Genomic DNA, 26994 nt, shown 5'->3' with positions numbered 1-26994 from the left:
TTTCATCTGAAGCCAATTAAATATTTCCATTCTTTGCTTCCTTCTTTTCGGTTTAAAACTGTCTCCTTGAACTCCTCTTAGTGTAGCATTCCTCACCACTTTTGGTTTGGCACTGACCTGTTTGAATTGATTTTTGCTCAAAGAAACTGTTAGCATTTTAATATGCCTCAGTTTATCTTTTAAACTTTCTCAGCTTATTAGATCTTATCAATAATTATATGTGTTCAGCTCTAAAGATTTTGGATTCCCCTAACTTACTGCTTGGCTTCCCTGGTGGCTCAGATAGTAAAGAATCTGCCTGCCATTCAGGAGACCTGGGTTTGATCCCTGGGTTGGGAAGTTCCCCTGAAGGAGGCCATAGCAACCCACTCCAGTATTCTTGCCTGGAGAATCCCTATGGACGGAGGAGCCTCGTGAGCTACAGTCCATGGGGTCACAAAGAGTCAGACACGACTGAGAGACTAAGCACACACACACAATTTAGTATTAATACAGAGTTGAGACTTGATTGTGGGTGTTTAGCAGGTGTTCTGGGATTTCCCTGGTGGCTGAGATGTAAAGAATCTGCCTGCAATGCAGGAGACTCAGGTTTGACCCTTGTGTCGGGAGGATCTCCTGGAGAGGGGAATGGCAACCCACTCTAGTATTCTTGCCTGGGAAAATTCCATGGACAGAGGAGCCTGGTGGGCTACAGTCCATGGGGTCACAAAGAGTTGGATGACTGAGCGACTAACAATTTCAACTTATAGCATGTGTTCTCTAGCGTGTACCATTCCACAATCCCCATGCTGTTGTGCATAGGTAGCAGAAGCCTTCTATTTGAGAGAATCCCACTTCTGCTTCTCATCTATGAGTGTGTTTAACAGCAGATCAAACTCTCCCCACTGGTCTTCTGAATGTTGTGTGTTAGAGGGCCTGGTTTCAGTTACCTTGTTCCTCTTCTGTTTCTTGGCAAAATAGCTAAAATTGCTCATTAAATGTGAGTTTGGTGGGTTTATCCACTTAAGATGATCTTTTTCCTAAGAGTATTAAAGTGAGATGGGATATTTGTCGATAGTACATGAAAACAGCAGCAGCTGGCATTTACAGTGGGGTTTTCTGTTGTTCAATTAGATTATTTTGGTATTCTGTGTTATGAATTGTTAACTTGAAGATTGGTACATAAATAATGCCATTAAACATTATAAGATAAATAAATTTAGAAACAGCTGCATCGGAGATTAAATACACTTCTCAAAACTCATGCTATTTTCTCTCTACCTAGATATTTCTGTATTCAAATGGTATTTCTCATTTTAGCACAAATAAGGGCCTATAAACATGACAGAGATGAATGTACTCTAAACAAGAAATATGAAAGACATTAAGGGCTTGAATTATAGAGTGTGAGCCTCAATCTACCACTGATTCTTTAAGGTGGTGATTTTTTTGACCTTTTTTCTTTTCTTCTTATTTTAATATGATGAGTGCTTTTTCAAGGAAAACTTGTTTTTGGAATTCAATTATTATTTAAGAAAAAAAAAAGATAAAAGCATAGTGGCTCTGATTGAAGCCAGGAGTCGGTGCTCAGAGCTCTGCTCACTTAGTGCCTGCTTCTTTTGGCCCTAGGGAATCCTCAGGACACCATGGAGCATGGTTTGAAAAACACTGCTTTTAAGGAAAAACAAGCTAAATACTTTGTAAAAGTAAGCCTTTAAAGAAAGTTCTTACTGTCTGGTAATTGAATGGATTGTGAAAGTTACTTGATCCTTGTTACCCATCCTTACTGCCTTTAGAAATGAGTGCTGTGCTATGATTTATTAAAGAAAAAAATAAAAAAGCACCAAAAAAACAAAAAGCAAAAAACCTCTGAAAGTTACACACACACACACCACACACACACACACACACACACACACACACACACACATCAGATGAGAGATGAGGATAATCAGATAAACATACACACATGCTCACCTGTGTGTGCACACACATACAACTCACAGTTTGTTTCATGTGACTGGATAATTGCCTTTTCTCAACCCACGCATCTCCAATAGCCATCTTGTTCTGAATCTAATATAAATAGTTGACCTGAGCACCTTTTCATGTGTTTGTTAGCCATCTGTATGTCTTCTTTGGAGAAATGTCTATTTAGTTCTTTGGCCCATTTTTTGATTGGGTTGTTTATTTTTCTGGAATTGAGCTGCAGGAGTTGCTTGTATATTTTTGAGATTAGTTGTTTGTCGGTTGCTTCATTTGCTATTATTTTCTCCCATTCTGAAATGCAAATCAAAACCACAATGAGGTACCATTTCACGACAGTCAGAATGGCTGCGATCCAAAAGTCTACAAGCAATGAATGCTGGAGAGGGTGTGGATAAAAGGGAACCCTAATACACTGTTGGTGGGAATGCAAACTAGTATAGCCACGATGGAGAACAGTGTGGAGATTCCTTAAAAAACTGGAAATAGAACTGCTTTATGATCCAGCAATCCCACTGCTGGGCATACACACTGAGGAAACCAGAATTGAAAGAGACACGTGTACCCCAATGTTCATCACAGCACTGTTTATAATAGTCAGGACATGGAAGCAACCTAGATGTCCATCAGCAGATGAATGGATAAGAAAGCTTTGTTACATACACACAATGGAGTATTACTCAGCCATTAAAAAGAATACATTTGAATCAGTTCTAATGAGGTGGATGAAACTGGAGCCTATTATACAGAGTGAAGTAAGCCAGAAAGAAAAACACCAATACAGTATACTAACGCATATATATGGAATTTAGAAAGATGACAACGATAACCCTGTGTACGAGGCAGCAAAAGAGACACAGATGTATAGAACAGTCTTTTGGACTCTGTGGGAGAGGGAGAGGGTGGGATGATTTGGGAGAATGGCATTGAAACATGTATAATATCATATATGAAATGAATCGCCAGTCCAGGTTCAATGCAGGATACAGGATGCTTGGGGCTGGTGCACTGAGATTACCCAGAGGGATGGTATGGGGAGGGAGGTGGGAGGGGGGTTCAGGATGGGGAACACATGTACACCCGTGGCAGATTCATGTTGATATATGGCAAAACCAATACAATATTGTAAAGTAATTAACCTCCAATTAAAATAAATAAATTTATATTAAATAAATAGTTGACCTGGACAGGAAATTTTGAGGTTAGCGTACTAAAAATCATTAAATGAAGAATTATTTTTAGTAATGTTATTGGAAATGATTTATTCATTGATAAAGCTGTATTGAATATTGAACACTTCATTGCGGGGCACTGAGGTATGGCAGTGAACAAGTGTCCCTGCCCTCATACAGCTCACAGCTAATTGGAGGTGAGGATGAGAAAATCAAGTGTGATAAATGCTGTGTTGCTGGGTTTGGCTAGAACATGATGTGCTATAGGAAGTGGAAACATATTAAAGGACTTCAAGCCAGAAAAGTTACCCTTTGTATTTTTTCAGGAGAGATCCCTTTGGTTAACTACCATGTTGACCCTTGGGGAAGCTGTTTGGGTGATAAAGTCATTCTCTGAGAGTAGAAGGGCCAAAGATTATAGAATACGGTGTAGTTTGTCTTTCCATAACATTCCCAATAACCCCTATCCTTTATGAAATCTGTCTTTCTTCATCTTATTTTTATGACCCTTTTAACCTTATCATGAGGCTAGTGTAATTCAAAAGAACAATGTTTAATGTTCAGTATCTATACAGATACACAGATATATCTTCATTCTTTCAGTAAAGACCCTGGTATGATGCCTAGCACATAACAGGTACTCAATAAGTGTTTATTGGCATCAAAGGAGTAAATGCTGAAGGAAGAGATGCCAGCTCCATTCTCTTTTTTTGGTAATCATCACTCAGTTCCCCCCGGCCCCACCACCCTCATCCCATATTCTTTAGGTTTAGATAATTTTAATGTTTCTTAAACCTGCAAAGGTCTAATCATTCTATACTGCTGGTGTAATTACTAAAACGGTACATTTGAAATCGTTTAGATTCACACACTTTTCCATTTTACTTTCCATTCTATACCTTCCCTGCCCAGCCCTGGAATCAATCCTTTCTTGAAGAGCCCTGGTTCTTTATTGTAACAAATCATATTAGAACCTAGTATTCAAGTTCTAGATATACTCTTTGCTACTAGGGTGTCTTTGCTTTTAGGTGCGTGAAAGGTTATTCCTTGGTTCTCCTATGTGTATTTGTATCTCCTCTTTTCCATAGTGAGCACCCTGGCTCCCAGCTAACACCATTTCTCCTTTGCTCATTTCTACAATGTATGTAAAATAGTTTCAGAACTGCTCCCCTCATTGTTTGCATTTCTCCTCCACCTCCCTCAGCTATTGTTGTTGTTCAGCCTCTCAGTCCTGTCCAACTCTTTGTGACCCATGGACTGCAGCACTGCCAGTCTTCTCTGTCCTTCACCATCTCCCAGAGCTTGCTCAAACTTATGTCCATTGAGTTGATGATGCCATTCAACTGTCTCATCCTCTGTAGTCCCCTTCTCCACCTTTTTTCAATCTTTCCCAGCATCAGGGTCTTTTCTAATGAGTCGGCTGTTTGCATCAGGTGGCCAAAGAATTGGAGCTTCAGCATCAGTCCTTCCAATGAATATTCAGGGTTGATTTCCTTTAGGATTGACTGATTTGATCTCCTTGCAGTCCAAGGGACTCTCAAGAGTCTTATTGAACACCACAGTTCATAAGCATCAATTCTTCGGCACTCAGCTTTCTTCATAGTCCAACTCTCACATCCATACATGACTACTGGAAAAACCATAGCTTTGACTAGACAGACCTTTGTTGGCAGAGTAGTGTCTGTTTTTTAATATGCTGTCTAGGCTTGTCATAGCTTTTCTTCCAAGGAGCAAGTGTCTTTTAATTTCATGGCTGCAGTCACCATCTGCAGTGATTTTGGAGCCCAAGAAAATAAAGTCTGTCACTGTTTCCATTGTTCCCTCATCTATTGCCTATGAAGTGATGGAACCAGAGGCCATGATCTTAGTTTTTTAAATGCCGAGTTTTAAACCAACTTTTTCACTCTCCTCTTTCACCTTCATCAAGAGGCTCTTTAGTTCCTCTTTGCTTTCTGCCATATAGTATCATCTGCATATCTGAGGTTACTGATATTTCTCCTGAAAGTCTTGACTCCAGCTTGTGCTTCATCTAGTCCAGCATGATGTACTCTGCGTATTAGTTAAATAAGCAGGGTGACAATATACAGCCTTGACAGACTCCTTTCCCAATTTTGAACTGGTCTGTTCCATGTCCGGTTCTAACTGTTGCTTCTTTACCTGCATACAGGTTTCTCAGGAAGCAGGTAAGGTGATCTGGTATTCCCATCTCTAAGAATTTTCCATGGTTTTTTGTTGTGATTCACACAATCAAGGGCTTTAGCATAGTCAATGAGGCAGAAGTAGATGTTTTTCTGGAATTCGCTTGTTTTTTCTGTGATCTAATGAATGTTGGTGATTTGATCTCTGGTTCCTCTACTTTTTCTAAATCCAGCTTGAACATGTAATTAAATATGATATTCAAAAATTAACGGGATTAAAAGATGGTGGGAGAAAACTTTTGGAGGGGTGTGCTATGTTTATGATATATATATTGTGGTGATGGTTTCATGAGTGTATCAGATCAGATCAGATCAGATCAGTTGCTCAGTCGTGTCCGACCCTTTGTGACCCCATGAATTGCAGCATGCCAGGCCTCCCTGTCCATCACCAACTCCCGGAGTTCATTCAGACTCACGTCCATTGAGTCAGTGATGCCATCCAGCCATCTCATCCTCTGTCGTCCCCTTCTCCTCTTGCCCCCAATCCCTCCCAGCATCAGAGTCTTTTCCAATGAGTCAACTCTTCGCATGAGGTGGCCAAAGTACTGGAGTTTCAGCTTTAGCATCATTCCTTCCAAAGAAATCCCAGGGCTGATCTCCTTCAGAATGGACTGGTTGGATCTCCTTGCAGTCCAAGGGACTCTCAAGAGTCTTCTCCAACACCACAGTTCAAAAGCATCAATTCTTTGGCGCTCAGCCTTCTTCACAGTCCAACTCTCACATCCATACATGACCACAGGAAAAACCATAGCCTTGACTAGACAGACCTTTGTTGGCAAAGTAATGTCTCTGCTTTTTAATATGCTATTGAGGTTGGTCATAACTTTCCTTCCAAGGAGTAAGCGTCTTTTAATTTCATGGCTGCAGTCACCATCTGTAGTGATTTTGGAGCCCAGAAAAATAAAGTCTGACACTGTTTCCACTGTTTCCCCATCTATTTGCCATGAAGTGATGGGACTGGATGCCATGATCTTCGTTTTCTGAATGTTGAGCTTTAAGCCAACTTTTTCACTCTCCACTTTCACCTTCATCAAGAGGCTTTTTAGTTCCTCTTCACTTTCTGCCATAAGGGTGGTGTCATCTGCATATCTGAGGTTATTGATATTTCTCCCGGCAATCTTGATTCCAGCTTGTGTTTCTTCCAGTCCAGCGTTTCTCATGATATACTCTGCATATAAGTTAAATAAGCAGGGTGACAATATACAGCCTTGACGAACTCCTTTTCCTATTTGGAACCAGTCTATTGTTCCATGTCCAGTTCTAACTGTTGCTTCCTGACCTGCATACAGATTTCTCAAGAGGCAGGTCAGGTGGTCTGGTATTCCCATCTCTTGAAGAATTTTCCACAGTTGATTGTGATCCACACAGTCAAAGGCTTTGGCATAGTCAATAAAGCAGAAATAGATGCTTTTCTGGAACTCTCTTGCTTTTTCCATGATCCAGCAGATGTTGGCAATTTGATCTCTGGTTCCTCTGCCTTTTCTAAAGCCAGCGTGAACATCAGGAAGTTCATGGTTCACATATTGCTGAAGCCTGGCTTGGAGAATTTTGAGCATTACTTTACTAGCGTGTGAGATGAGTACAATTGTGTGGTAGTTTGAGCATTCTTTGGCATTGCCTCTCTTAGGGATTGGAGTGAAAACTGACCTTTTCCAGTCCTGTGGCCACTGCTGAGTTTTCCAAATGTGCTGGCATATTGAGTGCAGACTTTCACAGCATCATCTTTCAGGATTTGGAATACCTCAACTGGAATTCCATCACCTCCACTAGCTTTGTTTGTAATGATGCTTCCTAAGGCCCACTTGACTTCACATTCCAGGATGTCTGGCTCTAGGTGAGTGATCACACCATCGTGATTATCTGGGTCATGAAGATCTTTTTTGTACAGTTCTTCTGTGTATTCTTGCCATCTCTTCTTAATATCTTCTGCTTCTGTTAGGTCCATACCATTTCTGTCCTTTATCAAGCCCATCTTTGCATGAAATGTTCCTTTGGTATCTCTGATTTTCTTGAAGAGATCCCTAGTCTTTCCCATTCTGTTGTTTTCCTCTATTTCTTTGCGTCGATTGCTGAAGAAGGCTTTCTTATCTCTTCTTGCTATTCTTTGGAACTCTGCATTCAGATGCTTATATCTTTCCTTTTCTCCTTTCATGAGTGTATACTTGTCTCTAAACTTACCACGTTTTGGATACATTAAATATGTATAGCTTTTGGTATATCAATAATAAGATAAGCTTAATAAGATAACTTAAAAAAAGATGACAGGTGAACTGCCATGGTGGGCAATATAAGGTCAGTTTAAACTGCCCACTTCCAGAATTTTTTAATATCAGAAAAAAAAAAAAAAAAACTATCCCATTTATGCCACTTAAAAAAGTTAATCGAATTAATGCCCCTTCATCCACTGTAATTGATGCCTGTTTAATTTTCAATCTTGCTTAGACTTTTCTGACTTGCATAGCTATATGTATATAAATGTGTGGTCAAAACCAAGAATATTGAGATTGTTTTGTCCTGTATTTCACATCTTTTCTTAGAAACTCTTACTGAATCAAAATAAAGTTTAATGTTTCTTTTCATTTTTCTTTTTTACTTATAGAATGTTTCTCTACCTCTGTGTTTTACTCAGAATAGCAGAGGCAGTTCTCTCTTCCCGCCGTGTTTGCATTCCTGGAAAATCTTTAATTCTGCAAAATCTTGTGCTAAACGTAATAGAACTTCTAGGGAAAATAGGGTTGGGAACAGATGGTTTGAAACCAGAGGAATTTTGTAAACAGAACTGGCACCAAGAAATGACAATTGCAATAAAAATAACAGCATGATTAAATCTCAACTAGCATTTATACCCAGCATCACCGTCAGTCCTTGGCCTTACACCCTGAATTTCCTCCTTTGAGTTTTTGGTCCTTAAAGTTACTCACTTTTAACAGAGACCATTTTCATCAAAGTTAAAAGTCTAGTCTTTCAACTGGTGTTGACTTATCAGTTTTATTTTAAACACAGGGGGAAATACTTTTCATTTCTTCATCTGCTACTCTCAGCTTCCTTGGATAGTTTACTATAGTGGAGAGTCTTGAAGGCAGGAAATGAGACTTTCCTGCATGTGAACTAATTTACATTAAAGAAATACCTGTTGTTGCAGAAGAGGCTAATGTTAATTTGCTTTAGTATATAAACATAATATATACACATTATAGAGAATTTTAATAATATGGGAAAGAATAAAGAAGAAAGTAAAAATCCCTTGACTGCCAGTAAATACTACTGTCATTATCTGTGTGCCTGCTGTTCATCTGACCTCTTTTCGTGATGATGTGTGTATATAATATTTCACATAAATGAGTTCATGTTATACTTAGTGTCTTCCCACTTTCTCTTAGGACAATGTCAAACACTATAGCTATACAATGTCCTTTTCAGTGATTGCAAGTGATTTTACTATATGCATGTCGAAGTTCATTTCTTTATTTTTTGTGGATGTTTAGGCTGTTTTCAGTTTTTCACTATTATAAAGAGTGGTGTACTGAAAATTCTAGATATCTTTGTACCCAGGAAGTGGTGTCTCTGCATCAGAGGTATGTGTTTGCATAACACCTTGGTCCTTATTGCAATGTTGCTTTCAAGAAAGATTGTACCTATTTATGCTCCCAGGAGAGCATGGGAAATTCTGTGTTCCTGCACAGGATGGTTTTAGTTTTCTGAATCTTTGCCAGTCTGATAGGTTAAAGAGGCGATATTTTGTTTTTATTTGTATTGGCTTTATTATTAATGTGATTGAACATTTTTTATACCTCGGTATAACATCCATATTTTATTTTGCTTTCAGTCAAGTGCCTTTCATGTATTTCACGTTACTCACTTTTCTCTCAGAACATTTGCCTTTTTAAAAAATAAGAATTGTGTGATTTTAGAGATATTACACCTTTGGGATTAATATATATTGCAATTTTTAATATCATGCTGATTATTTTATAATCTTATTTATGAGATGTTTTGATTTTTATGAAGTGAAATCCATCAATCTTTTTTATGTTTCCTGGATTTGTAAAATGTTTAAAAATGCCTATTTCTACTCCTAAAAGACTGTCTGCCTTTATTTTCTTTTATTGCATTTGTGTTTATTTCTTATATTTAATCTTTGAATTATCTGGAATTTATCTTTTTATGATGATTAAAATGAATATCCGCCTTTTTTTTCTCCCTCCAAACCCTGATTATTTAACATCATTGGTTAATTTAAGCTCCTCTCTATCAGTGTGAAAGTCTTTATCATATACCTAATTTCTTTGTGTCTTTGTATTTATTTCTGGGTTTACTATTACGTTAGTTATTTCTGTAAAATAAATTACCTCCAAACTCAGTGGCTTTAAACGTTTATTCTCTTTCATAGTTTCCACAGGTGAGAAATTTGGGAGCAGCTCAGCTCCACAATTCCAGCTCATGATTTCTTTTAAGGTTGAGGTTAAGATTTCAACTGGAACCACTGTCATATGAGGGCTTAACTGAGGCAGGAGGGTCTGCCTTACAGGTGGCTCACTCCCATGTCTGGCCAGAGGGTGCTGGCTCTTGCAGGGAGGGGACCTCAGTTGTTCTCTGATTGAACTTTTGCTAGGTCTGGCTGTCCTCTGGACCTGGTGCTAGCTTGCCTAGAGGTAGTCATCAAGCAGAGAGAGGCAAGAGAAAGCTACCTTTTTTTTGACTAGCTTCAGAAGTCACACAACATCAGTTCGACCACATTCTCTTTGCTAGAAGCAAGTCTCTTTCTAAGACCAACCCACTCTTAAAAAGATGGGAATTGGATTACTCATTTTGAAGGGAGACCTGACAAGGAATTTGCAGGAATATATCTAGACCCCCATAGGTCCCTTGACAGTTCCATTTATGTATTTGGCTTGTCGTTTAGTTGCTAAGTTGTGTCTGACTCTTGCAACCCCATGGACTGTAGTCCGCCAGGCTTCTCAGACCATGGGCTTTCCCAGGCAAAAATACTGGAGTGGGTTGCCATTTCCTTCTCCAGGGCAGGGATCAAATCCATGCCTCCCTCTTGGCAGGCAGATTCTTTACCACTGAGCCACCTGGGAAGTCTTGTATTTGACTAACTACTTCTCTAATATCACAGTAATTCATTTAAAGAGTCTTATATTGAACTGATGGAATGTTCCGTAATACTCTGCTAAGCTATATTTGACAGCCATCAACTCTTACTGGTCAAGTATTTGGAAACAGATCCACAAAATAATAATTATAATAATGGAGGGCTTTTTAAATTGCTTTATTTCTCCACCTTCTGATAATTCTTTGGAATTATGTAGTAGGGGTCATTATAGTTCATTGCAGATCCGTGCTTACCTTATTAAATCATTTTTTTCCACACCCTTCCATATTTCTATGAGTAATTTTAAATACAGATACATTGTAACTTTAGGCCATTGCGTGTTAATGAAATTTCACAGATATCTGAAACAGAATCTTCTAATATACCAGCAAGGAAGCAGAATCAAAAGAAGGCATTTCTGTACGGGGAGCAATCTAAATAAGCATCTCAGCTCCATATGCTGTAATGTTCACCAGGGGCTCGTCACGATCCCTGGACTTTCGAGTCCATAGAGTGCTGTGCTCCATCTGCCTCAATCCCCAGGCTGTACAGGAGAAGCGTCTTTGTACTCTGACCTCTAGGCTGCCTTTAAAAAAAAAAAACAAAACATGTTGCCAGCTTGGCCTTTGTTGCCATTTCAACAAGTGTGTGTGCCTGAGGGTGCACTTATACTTAAAAGCTTAAAAGACCACAGCCACTTGCTCTCAAGACCTTGGTTACTGTTGCTCTCCATTTATATTGCGTGAATCTTCTTATCCGGCTGCATCTTTATCTGGTTCTGAGCTGGCACTGCCACTGTGTTAGCTCCCCGTGGACATGCAGCTGCTGTGGACTGGCTGTGGCAGCCTTCCAAAAATTGCCACCATAGTTTGGACAGGCTTTATTTTTGACAGACTAATCAGAGCCTTAATGTGCTTCCCCTGCTGTGGGAGCCTGTGTTTCTAAGTTATATTTCTGATTCTCTGAAGAGTAGAATAAGTCCCTGGGCTGGCTGGCTGTTTGCTGGTTACCTTGTATTTCCTGGTCTCACATTTTTTTGTGACCTTCTCTTCCCATCTTTGGGGTCTGGTGGGCTTGGCTACCTTAAGAAACTTGCCTACATCCTCTTTCCAATTCTGATCAAAGGAAAAGTCATTTAAAAAAATGGAGTATAGTTGCTTTACAATGTTGTGTTATTCTCTGCTGTACAATGAAGTGAATCAGTTATATGTATACGTATATACCTTCCCTCTTGGGCCTGCCTCCCACCCCCAGCCTCCATCCCACCCATCTAGGTCATCGCAGAGCACCGAGCTGAGCTCCCTGCACTATACAGCAGGTTCCCACTAGTTACCTAGTTTGCACATGGTAGTGTATTAGAGAAGGAAATGGTAACCCTCTCCAATATTCCTGCCTGGAGAATCCCATGGACAGAGGAGCCTGGTGGGCTACAGTCCATGGGGTTGCAAAGAGTTGGACACAACATCTCTTGATGTGAATTTGAGTTAGAAGGAAATGGCAACCCACTCCAGTATTCTTGCCTGGAGAATCCCATGGACGGAGGAGCCTGGTGGGCTACAGTCCATGGGGTTGCAAAGAGTTGGACACAACAGCAACTAAACAACAGCAACAACAAAGTGTATACATATCAATCCCAGTCTCCCAATCTGTCCCACTGCCTCCCTCCCCAAAAGCCATGTTTTTGCTCCTTATCTCTTGATGTGAATTTGAGTTAGAAGGAAATGGCAACCCACTCCAGTATTCTTGCCTGGAGAATCCCATGGACGGAGGAGCCTGGTAAGCCACAGTCCACGGGGTCCCAAACAATTGGACACGACTGAACGACTTCACTTTCACTTTCTAGTTAAAGAAAGCAGCGTATTTGAGGCATGGTGGGGAGATGGGGTCAGAATAGGATTTTCATGAGACCCTAATAGCATATTTGTTTTAAAAAATCGCCTTTTCTGTCCAACCCATTGGAGACCCTTGTACCATATAAAAACAGGGCAGAAACAGAGGTATTGTGAAAAGTAACTAGCATAAATGAGTATGACGTAGTAGTAGACAGTAGGACAGCTGTGCTCTAGGAAATATGTGTCACATGGTGTTTCTGGGGCCATTTCCCCATCACCCATATTATTGCCTGACACTTACCTTCTAATATTCTTGTTTATCTTGTGTCCTTCTTCTTATACATTCTCAGTGTCATTATTTTTTCCTTATTTCCCTTTCTCACTTTTATTTCTTAGTTTTAATTTTTGAAGGGTTTTGAGATTTTGCTTTTGAGAGGCATGCTTTTTCCTTTTACAGGCTTGCTTAACTTTTTAAAAGCCAATTGCATTCACAGCTTAAATGCTAAATAATGTGGTATTTTCTTTTTAGCTGTTCAGCAAGTATTCTGATGCAGGAAATAAGTTCTTTAGCTAATTCAAAATATTATTGCTTTAGGAATAAATAGGCTTATGGTGAAATAGTCCAAAGTCCTCTAATTACTTTGTTTGGGTTGTGGATAAGTACCTGGTCTGTTTCATTTACACATATATTTAAGTTGCCACATTGTTACCTTAACATCCACATTGCCTTTAGCTTCTTCTTAATGACAGCAGTTATGCTTTTCTATTAAATTGGAAAAAAATATATAGAGTGCAGTGTTGAAATCTCAGTTTTGTGGTTATTACAGTTTAAATCTTACCTAGCTTCTCCTTCCTAATGGTTATCACTTAATAGGATTTTTCTCATTCCATAAAGAACTATTTGCTGTCCTGTTAATTTTTATGGTAAACTGTTTTTTGGAGAATTTATGGCATCTTAATAACTGAAATTTGTGATTGGGCCTGAGTTGTAAATGCAGTCAAATGGTGTCTATGTGGAGTTAAAGGATAAGGATAATCCGTAGGATTAGGGTGGCCTGAGCCAGCTCTTAGAGAGGGCAACTGTTGTGACTTTGTTTTATGTGGTTTCCAAAAATATTGGAGTGATGAAGATTTTCATATTGCTAAGAAACAAAGCAAAACAAAATAAAAAATAAGTATTAAACCCAGTCTTATCCCTCACTGCTCTTAATATATCTCTTGTTCCCTGGTTTGGCCAGCATTCACACTATCTCAGTAGGCCCATATGTACCTTTACTCTCATAATCACATTTTCCTGTTGCCTGAGACATTTACTAAGTGTAATTTATACTTCTTTTATTTTTCAACATTTCAATGAAAAATTTTAAGCATACGGAAAAGTTTTGAGAATTTTATAGTGAACATTCCTAAACCTGCCACCTACATTCTAATTTGTTTTTTTTTCTTTAAAGCTTCTTTCATGACTTTTTTTCTTCCAATTCCATCTCTTATCTTTCTTTTCTTTTTTTCCAGTATCTAATACATAATTTATTCCTGTGGTCCAATTTTGTTGCTAAGTCATATATTTTTTATATTCTGCTTAAAAATAATCCTCAAGACACCTAATGCATTGCTGGTATTGGCAGTCATAATTCTTATTAATTGGCTGGTGTTAGGAACTATGATCATCCTTAACCCATCAAATCTTAGAAAAAGATCAGGTTCAAAGCAGAAGAAAACTATCATTCTGGATATTAGGTGTCCCATTATTTAGAAGATAGGCTTTATTGGTTTAATTATAAGTAATGGACATTCTTAAGTTTCTTGCCCTTTTTAAATTTGTCATTGTTAGTCCTCTTCTTTGGACATGGCTAATGCTTTTATCTGAAGAAATACCTTTAATTTGATTATCTCACCGTTGTTCTCTAATACATTGCGCACATAATATGCTAGTTTTTATGGGTGTTTTCTTTATTCGTGCAAATGCTTACTAAAACACACACACACACACACACACACACACACACACACACACACTATGAACATTTTGAATATCTGAAACACCCTACAAGGTTTCTTATTTGAAAAAATTGTGGCTTGGAAAGATGAAGTAATTTGCCCAAATTCACATGATTGGATTATGATTTGACCTGAGATCTGTTTCCCAGGTTGCGCTAGTAGTAAAGAACCTGCCTGCAAATGCAGGAGACATGAGAGACTCAGGTTAAATCCCTGGGTCAGGAAGATCCCCTCTAGTAGGAAATGGCAACTCACTCCAGTAGTCTTGCCTGGAAATCCTATGGACAGAGGAACCTGGTGGCCTACTGTCCATGGGGTCGAAAATAGTTGGACATGACTGAGCACGGTTGGATTCACTCACCTTCCTACTGAGTTTCCCTGTTTGGTGATGCTGTCTCTGCAGAGCACTGCCAGCCTCAGCTCCAACAAAGGCAGAAGGAGAGGTGGGGGTAAATGCATGAGGTTTGCAAGTGGAAGGAGTCCTTCTCCAAACTCAGGAAGCTTATAGGAAATTGCATTTCTTATTGATTTCTGGTGGTGTTCTCTCTCTACATCAGTGTAGTACAACATGCCCTTGGAGTTCATTTGCATTTTAATATTTCTGACTTAAAATTTCACCTCTCTTAGCGTCCAGGTGTTCTCTTAGCGTCCAGGTGTTCATCACTCTCCAGTAGACAATTATAATTATCTCTGTCAGAGAAGTGGTTTTAGGTCAAAATAGAGGACCTTTATCTTTATCAGTCTACCAGTGTGGACTTTTAAAGTTGGGTTTCTTTGCCAGAACATGATTCACTTTATGTCTAACCCCATTATATTTCTCCCTTTTATTACTTTTGACAGTTTTTCATTCTTTATTTTTGGTTGCCATTTCATTCCTTCTGAGAATTTTTGACTTAAACTGTACATATAAGTTACACAGTTCAAAGATAAATAATTTGATGCTGGAGTTCACATTTGTAAAGATTACTAATTATCTTTTTGTTTGATCTTCAAAAGATATCTTTTAGAAAATAAAAAAGCCAGACACACAGAGGGAGAAAATATGTGCCAAACATGTATCTGATAAAAGACTTGTATCTATATATATATATAAAACGATATATATACACATGGTCTTCCCTGGTGGCTCAGATGATAAAAAAATCTGCCTGCAATGTGGAAGACCTGGGTTTGATCCCTGGGTTGGGAAGAAGCCCTGGAGGAGGGCATGGCAACCCACTCCAGTATTCTTGCCTGGAGAATCCCCATGGACAGAGGAGCCTGGCAGACTACAGTCCATGGGTTCATAAAGAGTCAGACATGACTGAGCGACTAAGCGTGCGCACGCACACAAACACACACACACACATACATCCTTACAACTCAATAAGAAGACAAACCAATTACAAAATTTGCAGAAAATCTGAGCAGACACTTTAATAAAGGCAAGACTTCCTACTTAAGCTCATGAAAAGATGTTTGACATTATCAGTTATTAGGGAAATGCCAGTCAAAACCACAATTAAATACCATACTGCATGCTCATTTGAATGGTCATAATCTAAAGGACTAAGAATGCTCAGTGTTGGCTAGGATCCAGAGAAGCCAAAAACCTTCATATATTGCTAGTGAAAATGTAAAATGATACAATCACTTTGGAAAACAGTTTGGCAGTCCTCAAAATACTAAAAATACACTTTTCATATAACCGAGCAATTCCACTCCTAAGTAACTACTCAAGAGAAATGAAAGCATATATTCACACAAGGACTTGTATGCAGAGAGTTACAGCAGCCTTATTCACAATAGCTCAAAACTGGAAACAATCCAAATATCCCATCAGCTGATGAACAGGTAAATTATGACATATCAATACAATGAAATGTTGTTTAGCAATAAAAAAATGAACTACTTATAAATGCAACAACATGGATGAACCTCAGAAATATTGTGTTAAATAAAACAAGCCAGACCAAAAAAAAAAAAAAACTACTAAAATTTCTTTAAAATGCACATCTCTTAGAGAAGTGAGCAGTATATTCCTGGGACTTGGATGGGAATGGGAACTGGCCTTCAGATAGGCATGGGTGAACTTATGGGGTGACAGAATACTCCAAAAATGTATTGTGATGATTCCACAACAGCATAAATTTGCTAAAAATCTTTGAAATGTATACACTTACAGTGGGTGAATTTTATGGTATGTAAATAATATCTCAAGGAAGCTACTAAAAAATATTTCCCTCTAAAATGATTTCCTTTTTTGGGCTAGTGGTTCTCCAATGAGGGTGAATGAGGATTGTGGACAGGGAGGAAGACCAGAGACAGCATATTAGAATCATCTAAGAATTTTTTTTAACACACATGTATTTGTTCTTCCCTATAGTATAATACTAGAGATCACAGAATATCACCATGTATATGAGGGGCGGGTAAAGAATCCTCCTGCAGTGTAAGAGATACAGGAAACTCGGGTTCGATCCCTGAGTTGGGAAGACCCCCTGGAGAAGGAAATGAATACCCACTCCAGTATTCTAACCTGAAAAAAATCCCATGCACAGAGGAGCCTGGCAGACTATAGTTCATACAGTCACAAAGAGTTGGACACAACTGAGTGACTAAGCACACATATATAATTTGCAGTGCTCCTCTAGATGATTCTGATATACGTGATCCACACATCTACCCTTGAGAATCTCCTCTTAATCAGGTTGAGTCCCAGGAGTCTATGTTTTCCATAAGCAAGACAGGTGACTTTTGTGATCATTTAAGTTTAAGAAACTCTGCCCATGTTGTACAATGCTAAGAACTTTCAGCATTGTGGCAGAGCACAGTGGAATAAATGTTACTCTGGGAAAATCTATTTTCTGACCCTTTTAAAATCACATCTACCCAGATACTGGGAGCAGCCAATACCTAGCAATTTTAATGAATTAAACCAATAATTAAGACTCCCAATTACTCCACTTTTGGTAGGGATTCTGGTTCATTGAAAGGAATCTGTCTGAACTCAATACCAAAAAGGCCAACCATTTTGTTACGATTATAACTTATTAATATTCATGAAATGTGTTAGCTGTGAGATGTGTGCTTGCATGCTCACTTATGTCCAACACTTTGTGACTCCAGGCTCCTCTCTTCAGGGGATTTTCCAGGCAGGAACACTGGAGTAGGTTGCCATTTCCTAGCTATGAGATAATCTGCTATATTTGTGCCTAGTTGTGGTCTCTTGGGTTGAAAACTCTTGGGTCTCTACTTTCCCTTTTAAAAAGTAATGTCTTTTCCTGTGAAGCATTTTGTCATTCCTGAGTTGATAGAAGTCTCCCAATCTTGGAAGAATGCAGGAAACAGAAAACAGAGCATTTGCAGTCACCTTCAATGGCTTTATTTTCCTGATTGTCAAGTTTGCCAAAAAATTAGATTGCTAGAGGGGATGGCTAAATGTTCCTATTGTTTTTAGAAAAACACAGTTTTGTAGGAGAGAAAACATGGGAACTTCAAAAAAAATTAAAGTGCTGTTGCTATCCATCGAGGGGTCACTGCCAGTTCTATGCATGTCAACAAGGTTCCTGTCTAGTAAACTGCCTGAAATCCCTATCATTGTTCAGCATTGTGGAGAAAACCTTAAGCATTAATTATCTATTTTTATAATACATTATTTGTTTATAATCTGAAAGGAGGAAGTTAGCTCCCCAATTTTTTTCTAGATTAGGATCCATCGATTACTTTCCTAGATCTGCTTCTAGTGGAATCAAAATTGTTCTCATTCATCAGTTATTATTTTTTCCCTCATTTAGTTCAGATGCCTCCTGCCTCCTAACATGCATGCTTAGGCTCTGTTTGCAGAGTGAGGTTATTGGTATCAGGAGCTCCTGGAGAGATTCATGGAGGAGGGTAGCCTGATCATGTGTGGTCATCTACTAATTTCTTGTGATCTTGTCGCAGGCCCTTTGGGAAGGAACTGTGACTCTGCGTGCCTTTTTACTCTTGGTATCTTAGTGAGACATAGGGAGGCCTTGCATGCTGCAGTCCATGGGGGTCACAAAGAGTTTGACGTGACTTAGCAACTGAACAACAACAAAATCTTCGCATAGTGAGTAGCACAAAGTAGGCACTTAATAAGAATGAAAATGTAAGCTGCACATACCAGGGACCACACCTTCCTGTTGTGCATTGTATGTGCCCCTTAGCACAGTTACATAGTAGGTGATCAAAAAAATATATAATGACTGAATCAGGAATTTAGTGTCAGATTTGTTTGGATCCCTGCTCTTGTATTTTCTGACATTTGTAGTTTGATATACAGTTTGAATTTACAAATAAATTTTGATTTTGTTATCCAAATGTGTGGGCTGATTTCTATGATTGAAAGGTTACATTTTGTATAAGATACTGCTTTGTCATTTATTGTTTTTCTCTTACCTCCAAACCTGCCACACAGTTTTAAAATAGTTTTTATAATTAGGATGACTTGAGGTATATTTATTCATTTGGTTGCTATGGGTGAGTGATTAGTGACTTTGTATAAGATGAAATGTATGGGAATTTAAGAATGATTTTGGATGAATTCATGCATGATCAAACCATAACACGTTGTGAGAAGAAAGGTATTTAGAGTGAAGGTCATTAGGCAGTTGAGGTCAGTAATGCCAAAAAAAATTTTACTTGCAGGTACTATATAGTATATAGAGTGGCAAATATGATTTCAACGGGATCTGAAAGCTTATTTAAAAATATTCTGTTTAGGTACTTCAGCAGCGAATCAGGTATGCCTACTATTTAAGCAGTAATTTTCTCAGGAGCAATGTTTTGAACCTAAATGACTTGCATGGTTACTGGAAGAATGAGGTTACTGATGAAAATTATTCCTTTTTTGCTTGGGATATCACATTATTATTGTTTTAAAGGAAATTTTCTCAGAGAAAGCAGATGCTCGGTGCTTATTAGTATGGTAGTTTTAAATATTTAAGATGTGAACAAAAGACCAGATCATCCCAATGATTCTTTATAGAAAAGGAAATGCATTAACTTTACCAAAATTTGAATGCCATAGCACTTTAAACATTTTATTTAATATAACTTGACATAGAAGTGTAATGCTCATTTCTTCCTTTGTGTATAGCTTTAGTATTTTAATGATAGAAGTCCCAAAGAGGGTTTTATTATTATGAATTAAAGGTGTCATTCACAATTCAGGTAGGACAAGACTGTACTGAGACTTTTGCTTTGAGCCTCTGAAAATAATGGCCCCTAATCTGCAAGAGAGCTTTTTTTTCCCCTGTGCTTGGGCAGAGTCTGCATACCCTCAATAGATACACCTCCCACACAATTTTCATGGCAAATAGAAGGGGAAAAAATGGAAGCAGTGACATTTTGTTTTCTTAGGCTCCAAAATCATTGCAGATGGTGACTACAGCCATGGAATTAAAAGATAATTGCTACTTGGAAGGAAAGCTATGGCAAACTTAAACAACTATTAAAAAGCAAAGACATCTCTTTACTGACAAAAATCCAAATAGTCAAAGCTGTGGTTTTTCCAGATGTCATGTACAGTTCTGAGAGTTGGCCCATAAGGAAAGCTGAATGCCGAAGAATGGATGCTTTTGAAAAGTGCTGGAGAAGACTTTTGAGAGTCCCTTGGACAGCAAAGAGATCAGTCAATCCTAAAGGAAGTCAATCCTGAATATTCATTGGAAGGACTGATGCTAAAGCTGAAGCTCCAATACTTTGGCCACCTGTTGTGAAGGGTAGACTCATTGGAAAAGACCCTGATGCTGGGAAAGATTGAAGGCAGGAAGAGAAGGGGGCAGCAGAGGATGACATGGTTGGATGGCATCACTAATTCAGTGGAATGAGTTTGAGCAAACTCCAGGAGATGGTGAAGGACAGTGAAACCTGGCATGATGTAGTCCATGGGGTCACAGAGTCAGACGTGACTTAGTGGCTTATCAGCAAGAACAGCAACAGTAGAAAAATATTCGTCCTGAGTTGTGCAGGAGATGGTAGCAGTGCTTGGGTCAGCAGTGGAATTGTGAGCCTGAGAAGGGAAAGGGCAGTGGCTTTAGGGCCTTACTTGTATTTAATATGTCCCTTCACATAATCTGCACTAGTTCCAACTTTATCTCTGCTTCCCTTTTGTAACTAGTTGTATAATAAAAGTCTTTGTTCCTTTCAACATTAAAAAAAAACAATTCTCAAGCCTAAAAGGCAACATAATTTCTCTTCTTGGTCAATAATAACCTAAGTGCCTTTATTTTAGTATCTTCTCAAAGACTTGGAGAAACAATAAAAAAACATATAGGAATATAGAATGACAGCCCTGGAAAGAATGTTAGAAATTGAATCCGACCCCTTACTATTTTTTTTGGCTGCTCTGGATCTTAGTCGCCATATGTGGGATTTTAGTTGCGGCATGTGGGATCTACTTTTCAGATCACGGAACAGTGTGAAGTATTGTTTCATGAGAGTTTTTAAATGATTTTATATTGTATATCTATCTGTCTTTATATCCCGTGCACTTAGCATTGGTGTTTAGCAGGCAATAAATGTTTACTGAATTAAACATTAGCATATTAAAGTTTGTATATATACGAAACTGAATTTCTTATAGTTTCTTAAATAACTTACGTTTTATTTTGCTCTGAGGTCTTCATGCACACTGCTGCTTTTTCCCAAAGTGCCCAGGTCTTACCTCGAATGCCTTTTCCTTTTGGACACATTTCTTTTCTTTTTTATTTATTTATTTAAATTTTATTTTATTTTTAAACTTTACAAATTGTATTAGTTTTGCCAAATATCAAAATGAATCTGCCACAGGTATACATGTGTTCCCCATCCTGAACCCTCCTCCCTCCTCCCTCCCCATACCATCCCTCTGGGTAATCCCAGTGCACTAGCCCTAAGCATCCAGTATCGTGCATCGAACCTGGACTGGCAACTCGTTTCATACATGATATTATACATGTTTCAATGCCATTCTCCCAAATCTTCCCACCCTCTCCCTCTGCAACAGAGTCCATAAGACTGTTCTATACATCAGTGTCTCTTTTGCTGTCTTGTACACAGGGTTATTGTTAGCATCTTTCTAAATTCCATATATATGCGTTAGTATACTGTATTGGTGTTTTTCCTTCTGGCTTACTTCACTCTGTATAATAGGCTCCAGTTTCATCCACCTCATTAGAACTGATTCAAATGTATTCTTTTTAATGGCTGAGTAATACTCCATTGTGTATATGTACCACTGCTTTCTTATCCATTCATCTGCTGATGGACATCTAGGTTGCTTCCATGTCCTGACTATTATAAACAGTGCTGCGATGAACATTGGGGTACACGTGTCTCTTTCCCTTCTGGTTTCCTCAGTGTGTATGCCCAGCAGTGGGATTGCTGGATCATAAGGCAGTTCTATTTCCAGTTTTTTAAGGGATCTCCACACTGTTCTCCATAGTGGCTGTACTAGTTTGCATTCCCACCAACAGTGTAAGAGGGTTCCCTTTTCTCCACACCCTCTCCAGCATTTATTGCTTGTAGACTTTTGGATCGCAGCCATTCTGACTGGTGTGAAATGGTACCTCATAGTGGTTTTGATTTGCATTTCTCTGATAATGAGTGATGTTGAGCATCTTTTCATGTGTTTGTTAGCCCTCTGTATGTCTTCTTTGGAGAAATGTCTATTTAGTTCTTTGGCCCATTTTTTGATTGGGTCATTTATTTTTCTGAAGTTGAGCTGTAGGAGTTGCTTGTATATTTTTGAGATTAGTTGTTTGTCAGTTGCTTCATTTGCTATTATTTTCTCCCATTCTGAAGGCTGCCTTTTCACCTTGCTAATAGTTTCCTTTGATGCGCAGAAGCTTTTAAGGTTAATTAGGTCCCATTTGTTTATTTTTGCTTTTATTTCCAATATTCTGGGAGGTGGGTCATAGAGGATCCTGCTGTGATGTATGTCAGAGAGTGTTTTGCCTATGTTCTCCTCTAGGGGTTTTATAGTTTCTGGTCTTACGTTTAGATCTTTAATCCATTTTGAGTTTATTTTTGTGTATGGTGTTAGAAAGTGTTCTAGTTTCATTCTTTTACAAGTGGTTGACCAGATTTCCCAGCACCACTTGTTAAAGAGATTGTCTTTAATCCATTGTATATTCTTGCCTCCTTTGTCAAAGATAAGGTGTCCATATGTGTGTGGATTTATCTCTGGGCTTTCTATTTTGTTCCATGGATCTATATTTCTGTCTTTGTGCCAGTACCATACTGTCTTGATGACTGTGGCTTTGTAGTAGAGCCTGAAGTCAGGTAGGTTGGTTCCTCCAGTTCCATTCTTCTTTCTCAAGATAGCTTTGGCTATTCGAGGTTTTTTGTATTTCCATACAAATTGTGAAATTATTTGTTCTAGCTCTGTGAAGAATACCGTTGGTAGCTTGATAGGGATTGCATTGAATCTATAAATTGCTTTGGGTAGTATACTCATTTTCACTATATTGATTCTTCCAATCCATGAACATGGTATATTTCTCCCTCTATTAGTGGGGGACACATTTCTTAATCACATTCTAATGGATGCACTTCCTTGCCCCAGGCACATTGGCCCTTTTCAGTGCTATTTTCCCTTGGAAATACTTGTCTAAAGGCAATCTTCCCTGGCACTTTGTAACTCCTTGACAGCAAGGACTGTGTCTGCTTTTCATTTGTGTATCTCTAGCATCCAGCCCATGACCTTGTACTTTAATAAGTGGAGTTTTGAGGAATTGAATTATGAGCACGTTTTTAGTACTTTGGAATGTAATCTAAGGAAATAATAAAATAGCAGTGCTTGAATAGGTCACAACTACCTCAACACTTTTCTCATCTCTTCTCCTCTCCCCAATCCTTGCCCATCCATTTTCATTTCTGTCTGTTTAACCTCCAAAATGCATATGTGAAGTTTGCCCATTTTGATCCATTTCCATCACCACCACCACCACCGCCACCAACGCTACAATCCATCCTACCATCATCTCTTGCTCTAGCCCACTAGAATAATCTGGTCTTCCTGTATTTATCTAGTCCCAGTCAAGAAATAGAACGGACTGAAATTATAGCCTATCACATAGTATGAATCAGTATTATTTTGAGAAACTGGTAAACAAACTGGTCATTTATCTTCCCCAGCCAGGAGGTTCTTCATCTGTTGGACTGTGTTTAGCTCCATTTTGGTCTTGTAGGGTAGCATCTCTTGATCTCTCACTATTTTGTTTTTCATTGCATAAGACCGTTAAAGGACTGCATTAGCCCTAGAAAGTCTGAAAATTAACCAAGTGGTTACAGGGCTAAGTGAGGGTTGATAATTATCTGTATTGAATTCACATGCAGTGTGATATTTTTTCTTGATTTCTCATATATTTCATGGTTATATTAGGATAAATTTGGCTGCCATAACATAGGCCCCATAACATTGATTTAAACATGATGGAAAGTGATTAATCTCTTAAACAACTTGAACATAAGCAACACAGGGCAGTTACAGTGCTTCCATTGTGCTGGAGACCTAGGATCCTTCTGTTTTATTGCTTTGCCATCTTTAACTTGAAATGGCTACTCCTCTTCCTACAAACACCATCACAAGTGTCACAACATGGGAACAAAAGGGAGGACGTAATTCTTCTAAGGCACAGTGTTTCTGCTTATATGCTGTTCATCAGTCCTAGTCACATGGTCATACTTAGCTTCAAGGGAGGCTGGGCAGCCATGTGTTTCCCCAAAACTTTTATTACTGCAGAAGAGGACAGGTATCAGGGCTTAAGGAGCATCTGCACCATAGTCAGCAACAGAAAAGGATTTACTTTTGGAATGCTTATTTTTTTCTAACATTGCTTTGTGAGGAGAAGTTTTCTATTGAAATTATTAAGCTACTTGACCTGTGGGAAATAATTCACCTGAGTTATTGTATTTGACTTTGGGATTTCAAGTCAGATATATTTCAGTGGTTATAGGGATGAGTATTGGAGAAGGAAATGGCACCCCACTCCAGTACTCTTGCCTGGAAAATCCCATGGACGGAGGAGCCTGGTAGGCTGCAGTTCATGGGGTCGCAAAGAGTTGGACACGACTGAGGGACTTCACTTTCACTTTTCACTTTCATGCATTGGAGAAGGAAATGGCAACCCACTCCAGTATTCTTACCTGGAGAATCCTGGTGACAGAGGAGCTTGGTGGGCTGCTGTCTGTGGGGTCACACAGAATTGAACATGACTGAAGTGACTTAGCAGCAGCAGCAGCAGGGATGAGTATGAAACATATTGAGATGAGGTTGCTTTTTCTTAACTCTTCTTTTTCTTTTTTAATAACAACATATATATATATATATATTTATTTTTGTCCATTACTTAATCACAGTGGAAAAGCATCTTATATTGATATTTTCCTTGGATGTGAGTCACAATTTTTTTTTTTTTTTACTTTACAATATTGTATTCGTTTTGCCATATCAACATGAATCTGCCATGTGTGTACATGTGTTCCCCATCCTGAACCCTCCACCTGCCTCCCTCCCCATACCATCCCTCTGGGTTTTTCTTGCACTGTTTTTTATGTTTTCTTTTTTTACCTTTCTTGGGGCTAATCTCATATTTGTTTTTATTGTGCTTTTAGGCATGGCGCAGTCCCAAGGCTGGGTGACAAGGTACTTCAAGGCCTTTTGTAAAGGCTTCTTTGTGGCGGTACCTGTGGCAGTGACTTTCTTGGATCGAGTTGCCTGTGTGGCAAGAGTGGAAGGAGCATCTATGCAGGTAAAACTGATATGACTCCTTTCTTTGAAATACACGTTTGGTTGTTTCTCAAGCACTAGAAATGAGATTTCTGTATATTGTCTCCATGCTAGAAACTGAAAGGTTTTTGAAAGGCCTTGAATGAAATTTTAACGTTACTAAATATCTTTATAAGGTCTTCTAGTGCAGTCATATTATAAGCAATGGTGAATAAAAATAATTCTCTGATAGTTTTCTATATCTATAGTTTATCACCACCCCCCTTAGGAATGATAAATTGAGATTCTAAAGAAATTTTACAAAATAATACCACTTTCTGTGGCTGTGGCCTGAGATTTTAAGTTTTTTTTTTTTTTTCAATTATCCATATATGACTGAGATCACATTTATGAGTTCAGTTGCAGGATGAATTTGTCTCCAGTTACCTGATTGTTTTACACTCTCACACATGCACTCACGCATTTATGCGCACACAGAATTCTGATAGGTGGAAAAGTCTACAGCACTGATTTCAGATATTCTAGTATGTTCTTTAAGCATGTTGCTGATTAAGAAGATTAAATGCCATTTACATTGGAAGAATTTTGGAGTGGAGATTTCCAAAAGTTATACGCAAGTAGTCTCCAGTAACTCAGAGAAAACTTGATTATTCTAATGCTGATGTCTGAAACCTAGCTGTTTCAGTAAGTTTATCAACTAAGAAGAATTTGCATTTTGTAATATAATTTGTTTTCTTCCATTATTTTGTGTATTAAGTTTAAGCATTATACTAAATATTTCTATAAAACAAATAAAATGAATGTATAAACTTCTAAGAGTTTAAAATGATACAGAGAGTAACCAGCTTACTTTCCCCCCCCTTTTTTAGTCTTTAAACTAGGTGAGGGCATAGACATCAGCTTTGAAGAGTTAGAATGAAATTGCTTTGTTAAAATTGTAACTATTGTGCTGATAATCAGGTCTCTTCCTGAGTTCAGGTGCTTAGTGAGATCCTGAGTGAGTGCTTTTGGGGTGAAACTAGGGTTCTAAAGCATGGCTGCCTGAATATTTACTTACTGACTTGTGCTTCCATCATTTGAGAATGATGGGGGCCTTCTCTTGGGTTGGGGCTCCCGAGTTAAACCCTGTCTCTCACTTTCACTCTAGAGTGGGTCATCAGCTCCAAGCAAACTGGTCACTTACTTTGAATGCAGAAATATTGTAGTGCATGGGTACAGCAAACAAAGGAGAGGGATTTCTAAGTGTATGGCTTTATTCCTAAATGCAGTTTAATACATTTAACAGGGATGGGTTTTACATTTCCTTCCTCTTTAATTTTAAATTCCTAGTAGCCTCATCTTAGACCCAATTCTTTGGGGAAATTAAACCTTCTTTGTTGAGCTTTTGAATCAGATTCCTCATTTGAGATTAAAACTGCCTTCTCCACAGCCATCCAGATTCCTTTTGGACCCTTTCATCCCTTTGAACCCATCGACAGGTACTATTTTTTTATAACAAATAATCACACAAATAATGACTTTTTTCCAGTTTTGTTAGTGCTGTCTTATTACACAACCCTCACTATCCTGAGATGGAATTTTTCCAGAACACAAAACCTCATAATCTTGGATCTCATGATATTTCAGAGAATCATATGGCAATCATAGTATTGCAATCCTCATGCCTTTAGCCCAGTATATACCATGTTCATGACTTGTGCTCAGAGGGAAAAAAAACACAAGGATCTAGCCATTTTATGAAAACACAAAGCTTATCCCCAGTGAAGAAGACAATGAAGAAAGTCTTGAATATGCCAGATCTTGTCTTTTAAAGCCTTTAGATGACAAGATCTGTCATTTAAATGCCAGATCTGTTGATTAAATAGTAAGTTTATTGCAGATAACATTAGAATTTCTTACAGTATTCCTGGACCACTACCCCAAGAATCAGATTTGTTACCTTGTAGTTTGTTTGGTAGGATTTCCTTAGCTGTTGGTTAGAGAACAGTCTGAATTGACTTTGATCTACAGGGAAATT

The 26994-nt window shown here is 38.4% G+C and overlaps 1 protein-coding gene across 29 annotated transcripts in view; it reads left to right on the top strand.

Annotated features, from left to right (window-relative positions):
• Positions 1-26994, top strand: part of IMMP2L (inner mitochondrial membrane peptidase subunit 2) — a 958924-nt gene that overhangs the window by 21568 nt on the left and 910362 nt on the right. For all 29 annotated transcript variants that reach the window (XM_086396574.1, XM_086396575.1, XM_086396576.1 and 26 more), the window contains exon 3: positions 24863-24999. In XM_086396574.1, coding sequence (XP_086252700.1) covers positions 24865-24999 — 135 coding nt within the window. In that variant the 5' untranslated portion in view covers positions 24863-24864. The remainder of the gene's footprint in view (positions 1-24862; positions 25000-26994) is intronic.

The sequence above is a fragment of the Bos grunniens genome, chromosome 4, assembly GCF_055505025.1.
Source record: "Bos grunniens cultivar Pamir isolate PY7600 chromosome 4, Bosgru_T2T1.0, whole genome shotgun sequence".
NCBI classification, from domain to species: domain Eukaryota; kingdom Metazoa; phylum Chordata; class Mammalia; order Artiodactyla; family Bovidae; genus Bos; species Bos grunniens.
Note: the sequence above shows the minus strand (reverse complement) of the source record. Positions and strands in the feature narration are given on the sequence as shown.